Raw genomic sequence first — 6000 nt, forward strand, 5'->3', positions numbered from 1 at the left:
CCTTTGCCAGCTTCCGTACCGTAATCGGAGTGGGTGTGGGAGCAGGAGCGTACGTCCTCTCCAAGTTCTCAGTGAGTGTCTGTGGGTTTTGTTTAAGCTCTAGTGTTCTGACAGTAGCCAATAGCAGTACACGTTGTTTTGTTGGTCAAGCAACAGTGGAACATGGTAGTAACGCTAGCGGGGGGGGGGGGGGGGCAGTTCCACACATTATTATCATTATTCATGAGCATTTCTGTCTATAACAACTGACTGCTCACCGTCTTTCTCTCTCATCAGCTTGCAAACCCTGACTCAGTGGAAGGCCTGGTTCTGATCAACATCGACACTAACGCCCGAGGATGGATAGACTGGGCTGCTCAGAAGGTACATTTTGTTTCCTTCATTCCTTTATGCCTTTTCGAGTCGATACTGCATCGTCTTGTACACAGAAACATGTGGTCTTTTAATCCGGTTAGTCCTAACGAGAGCTCCATCAATTTAAGTTTAGCTGTGGATATGAAATTACGTGACTGTATGGTCCATGTCTCTGAGTAGTATTGATTATGTCATTGTTTATCATATTAAACTTAAATGATGTACAATCCTATTGATTTCTCTCCTCTCTAGCTCAGCTCTGTGACATCCTCCCTCACGGAGCAGATCCTGTCCCACCTTTTCAGTCAGGTACAACAACGTGTCAATGTGTTTTTTCTGTGTATATGCAAAATGTGTATCAAAACGCAACATAATGTCCCAAAAAATATTTGGTTAGTTCTAAAATCCTGCTTATTTTGCATCATTTTGTGCGTTTTTTGGGTTGCAGTTGAAAAACAATGTACTTTCTTGCAGGAGGAGCTGTCATCAAACAGATCTATTGCAGTCTCACAGAGAGCGCATCTCCAAAGCCTCTAATCTGGTCAACATAGAGCTTTTCTGGAAGACTTACAACAGGTAAACACCACACACACGTCATTGCATAAACACAAGCGTACTCCACATTAAACCACGACCCAACGTATTCTCCTCTTTTCATTTCCCTCCAGTCGCAGAGATTTGAACATTGACCGCAACAGCTCCTTCAAGTAAATACCCTTATACTTTAATCTTTATATTTGCTTTTTTATTTTTTATACATAAATAAACCTGTAAATCTAATCCACCCTTCCAATGTTTGTTTCTGTCACCCTCAGGTGTCCAGTAATGTTGGTGGTGGGCGATCAGGCTCCATATGAGGACGCAGCCGTAAGTTTCTGCTACTCTCTTAAAAAGTCTAAAATGCTTCTTAACTTGGGTTACAATTATATATAATTATTATACTTCTCAATCATATCAACACATTAAGAGTTGGTTGCCATTAGTAAATACTGGATCTTGTTGTGATGGCAGAGGTTCACTGTTTTCCCTTCTTTGACCACTAGGTGGAGTGCAACAGCAAAATGGACCCAACAACAACCTCATTCTTAAAGGTAACAAACCATCATGTCTTTCTTTTTTTAGTCTGTTTTTTAAAGGTTATCTGTTATTACTTACACTTTACTTTGTTATGTACTCTTATGCACTTCTTCTGTCCCTCCTCCACAGATGGCTGATGCTGGTGGTCTCCCTCAGCTGACCCAGGTAACGACAAATGAAAGTCCTCCTGAAGCATCGATGTTGAAGCTGCAACAAGCAGAACTGTTGTGTTTAAACAATCAGCCATCACCATGTGGGCCTTCAACTGAGGAAAACCTCTGACCACGCTAAATTATTCATCCCGTTTGCCAAATTCTTCTTTATGCACCTGAATTGATGCATTAGTCTGATCTTAAACAGCAGTGGGCACATCAAGAATTAAATGTCAACCTGCTGTTGAAGTAATATTTTCAGTGCTTTATCTGCAAAAACCACAAAAGAAGAAAACAATCCACTCTCAAAAGTACACATTTTACAGATTTAGCTGAATTTCTGGGTTTTAAGTCCATTAAATGAAAACTGTTACCCTTGAATGCCACGTTGTTAGTTCAGGTAATAATTAGTGATTGTACTAAACTGTAAAACAATTTATGTTCTTTGTTTTTGCAGCCTGCTAAACTGACAGAGGCTTTCAAGTATTTCATCCAAGGAATGGGCTACAGTAAGTTCACTTCACCTAATAAAACGATTTGTGTGTACAGATTATATGTATATACAGTAATATAGGAGGTAATAATACCCAAAACATGCATTTTGTGTATTACCAACCTTAATAGGATAAGGCTGGCCATATTCTATATTTATCTTATTGTCAACACATTTTATGAAAGGACCAAAAACAACAATGAATTGATCCAACTAACAAGTATCTGTTTAGCCAAAGCTTAATGCTTCTGTACCATGAAACAACAACCATAGTCAACAAGAAAACTATAGAATAATGCCAGCTTTATCCGTTAGATGTTGCATAATGTTTAACGGATTTCTATTTCGTGAAACTAATTTGCCTTTCCATGTCTTTCTACCCATCTCTCTACAGTGGCTTCATCTTGCATGACCCGCCTGTCCCGCTCCCGCACCACCTCCCTCTCCTCCTCCTACTCCATGGATGGCTCCCGCTCCCGCTCCCGCACCCTGTCCCAGGGCTCGCAGGGCGGCCAGATGCCACCTAGCCCCTCCCAAACGATGGAGGTGTCTTGCTGAAGGAAAAAATGAAAAAGATGAGCGAGAGATGTGTGAGAGTGAGAAAGAAGAGGGCAAAGCGAAAGGAAGGGAAGGATGAAGCATGACAATAATGCAGGAACAAGACGAATGGGTTACTTATTTGTCACTAAACAACTCCCATCATTCCCCACGAGTGCAGAATAGGAATAGAGACAGGGGGAGGGAGGGAGAAAGAGGAAGAAAACCTCCAAATTTTGCACCACATACAAAGCCCACTCCCGCTCCTCACATCCCCCTTCCAGCTTAAAACAAAGTGGATTAGGCTGTTCTGCAATGAACTTTAGAAGTATAGGCTAGAAGAGATTAATAAAAAAGAAGGGGGGGGTGTAGGGAAGGAGTGGCAACCAGTTCTCTCTCTCTCTCTCCCTCTATTGGAGCCTCTGTAAGCCAATAGAGCCCTTTAATTTAGATAAGGAGGCCTATAGAGGTCACACACCTTGCGTTAACAAATAGTAATAATTCTGAAAAACGGTATTGTTCTTGATGCTGATGATAATGTTGTTGATGATGAAGCTAATGATGATGATGATAATGTAATAGAAAAACAACAGTAACACTTTTCTCTTTATTACGCAATGAGTTTAAAATGACATAGAGTAAAAAAAAAAAAAACATACTATAGAAGAGATACTTATAACAATGTGTGTCTACTACTTTTTAAGCTAGTTTTTATTGTGTTATTTTTATTTCTTCGATCGGATTTTATTTTTTATTCGTAACCTCCCTCAGCAAGGGCCGGAAGCTACTGATTGGTTGACCCGTCATGCGGTATCAGCCAGTGAGAGCCATTATAGTGACTACTTCCTCCTTGTTGTTGCCAGGTTGTTTATGTCTTCCATTTGCCCCGTCTATAAGTGACTGTTTCGTTTTCCCATTGGATTCAAGAAGGTGGGCAGGAAGCTTTTTTTTATTTGGTTGTTTATTTTTTTCTTTCTTTTGGACTGTGCGGAAGTTGCATGCCTGGTATCAGCCCATGTGAATATTGACTGGACAATATATATTTTTTTCTTTTATATTCTGCTAATGAGTTGTGTGGATATGGATGTGTGTGTGTGTACGTGCTGTCATGTTTGACGCTTGTTTAAACGAACGTGACGGTTTTGAAGGTAGGCATAGGTGAGACTGAGGGTGTTTGTGCGCTTTAGCCAGCTATCACCCTATCATTAACACTAGTCGCACACTAAATAGTGCTTCCAATATCGCTGGCGGTCTCGCACTGCGTGTCCTAATATCCACGCTTGTGTACTACTCAACAGGGAGCATTACATCACTCAGTAGCATGCCGGTTTGGATATTGCATTGAAGTGTTAGGCATGGCCAGAAGGGATCACTGTGTTTTATCATCTGGGTTGTAAAAGCTCTTAGCCTTGCCCGTGCATGGATACCTCCTAACAAACCCAGCTAGAATACTTGAGTTTCTGTGCGATGTGAGGGAAAAACGAACACAGGCTCCTCTCTAGCAACAAGCGGCTTTATTTCAAGCAACAGGGTCAAGAGAATTGTGTTTTGCATGTGGTCGTTGCGATGTATGTGCGTGAGCGTATGGGTGCGTGTCTGTGGAAGTGAATGTGAGGCGTATCGAAGCGCTTTTATCCTGTAAGCACAATTAATGCAGCAAGGAGGGCCTATGGAAAAGTTTAGGAATCCGTTTTGAGACCAACGAAAAGCCCCTGTGAAATATTAGCGACAATGTACCAGCCCCTTCACTGCCAACACACTCAGAAAAAACACACTTTGCCACCAGGGCTGCGCCTTTTTGGTACAGCTTCAGTCATAAGAGGCAAGTTTTTAGAGTGAAAAATTATCAGCCAATATCTGCACCTTTAAAAAAAACCTTAAAGGAATTGCAGCCAATAAGCAATATTACTGCCAAAACTAAGAGCCCCATAATGCGGGCAAATTCTGTCCAAATTGTGCGATAAGAAATGCTGTAAACTGAATTTGCAAAAGATTGTAAAATGTCTGACTGAAAATTCCTTCTAAATAGGTAATATTTCAGCAGCGGATAAACACAAAGCTTGCCACTGCCCTGTGACGTGCAGCCATTGGACTGACCGTACTTTTTAAAGGACCCGTATTTGGACCCGATCCGATATCCTTGGAGAGCATGTGCATTCGTAAGCGTGCCGCCTTTGTGTTTCCGATGCAGTGTTGCATCTGATTATTTCTTTTTTTTCTTTAATAAGCATTTTTATGAGTCAGTTGGAGGTTTGCCTGTTTCTTTCACATGCTGTCTAGTGCTCCTTTCCTGAACCTGATGAAGTAGAAATGTAGGAAAAAAGGAAAGTCAGTGGAGGGCCTCAGATTTGAGCTTCGAATAGAATGGTACTTGGGAGATATTAATGATGGTGATAGTGACGACAACAATCATCTGTTTTAAGTCTGGCCCATCACATAGTGCAATTCACAACCAGCCTTTGAACCGCTAACCACTGTCGCATTTAATAAGGCGACAGCAAATCTTGATGTTTAGAAGATTTTGTGCGTTAGGGTGTAAATGCAAAATGTGATGTCAGACTAGGACGAAGGCACTTATAGAATGTAAATGTTCCCTGACTTCAGTTTAAACTCAATCGGGCATGGGAACGTCTACCAAATAAGGGATAATGGGTGGAGCCTGGAAAGTAAAATTGCCAAATAAGGAAAAGGAGTGGTCCTTCTTTGAGGAGAGTTGAGCAGGGCTGTGTGATTGTAAATGCTTGTCCATTTTGTCTTTGGTTTTGTCTCTTTAATTTTTACTTAAATCATTTATTTTCTTTCCCCTCAATCTTTTGGAAATTACATTTTTTTGTTTGATCTCTGTGAAGTGTTAGTTTACCGTCCCAATGTGCTCACAAGTTAGTTAACCGTGTGATAGTTCTTGTGTAACTTTTTTAGCATTAGCGCTGATAAGGGAGAATAATATAATTAACGGTAAAAAAAAAAAAAAAGAAGATTAAAGTTAAAGAGAATACAATCAAATTACTTGTGTGGCTAATTTCTCTGTGTAAAACAATGGACATCCTTAAAAAAGCAAACTTAAATATTAATAAAAGCTTAAGAGAAATATCCTGTCTCCTGTGTTTGCATTTTCAAGAGAGGTCGATGTGAAGAAAACTGTGTTCTGCTCACTTTGTTACAGTCCCACACACATTTATAAAAAAGGAATACACAGAATCTGATGCCCTGTTTGCATATACAGTAGGTAGTAATATAGCTTCTGGCCAGCAGCAGGGGTGGAGCTAGAAGAATGTTCATGGGGTGGCCAGAGAGGGGTAGCAGATATGCTGATTTAAGCGCAACAATCACACAATATTTTCTCGGAAAAGCCCCCAAATGAATATATTTGAACTCAAATCATTACAT

At 40.5% G+C, this 6000-nt stretch overlaps 1 protein-coding gene across 1 annotated transcript in view; it reads left to right on the top strand.

The window, feature by feature from the left end:
- The window catches only part of ndrg2 (NDRG family member 2), a 28343-nt gene extending 22642 nt beyond the window's left edge, over window positions 1–5701 (top strand). Inside the window, 11 exon segments of the mRNA XM_035674972.1 lie at window positions 11–71; window positions 277–363; window positions 607–663; window positions 829–845; window positions 847–930; window positions 1023–1061; window positions 1170–1221; window positions 1398–1445; window positions 1561–1596; window positions 2041–2092; window positions 2471–5701. Of these exon segments, the coding sequence (XP_035530865.1) occupies window positions 11–71; window positions 277–363; window positions 607–663; window positions 829–845; window positions 847–930; window positions 1023–1061; window positions 1170–1221; window positions 1398–1445; window positions 1561–1596; window positions 2041–2092; window positions 2471–2634 (697 nt within the window). The 3' untranslated portion in view covers window positions 2635–5701.
- Window positions 5702–6000: the final 299 nt, after the last annotated feature.

This window comes from Morone saxatilis, unplaced genomic scaffold, assembly GCF_004916995.1.
Source record: "Morone saxatilis isolate NCDOM2014 unplaced genomic scaffold, NCSU_SB_2.0 Contig4, whole genome shotgun sequence".
Classification (NCBI taxonomy): Eukaryota; Metazoa; Chordata; class Actinopteri; family Moronidae; genus Morone; species Morone saxatilis.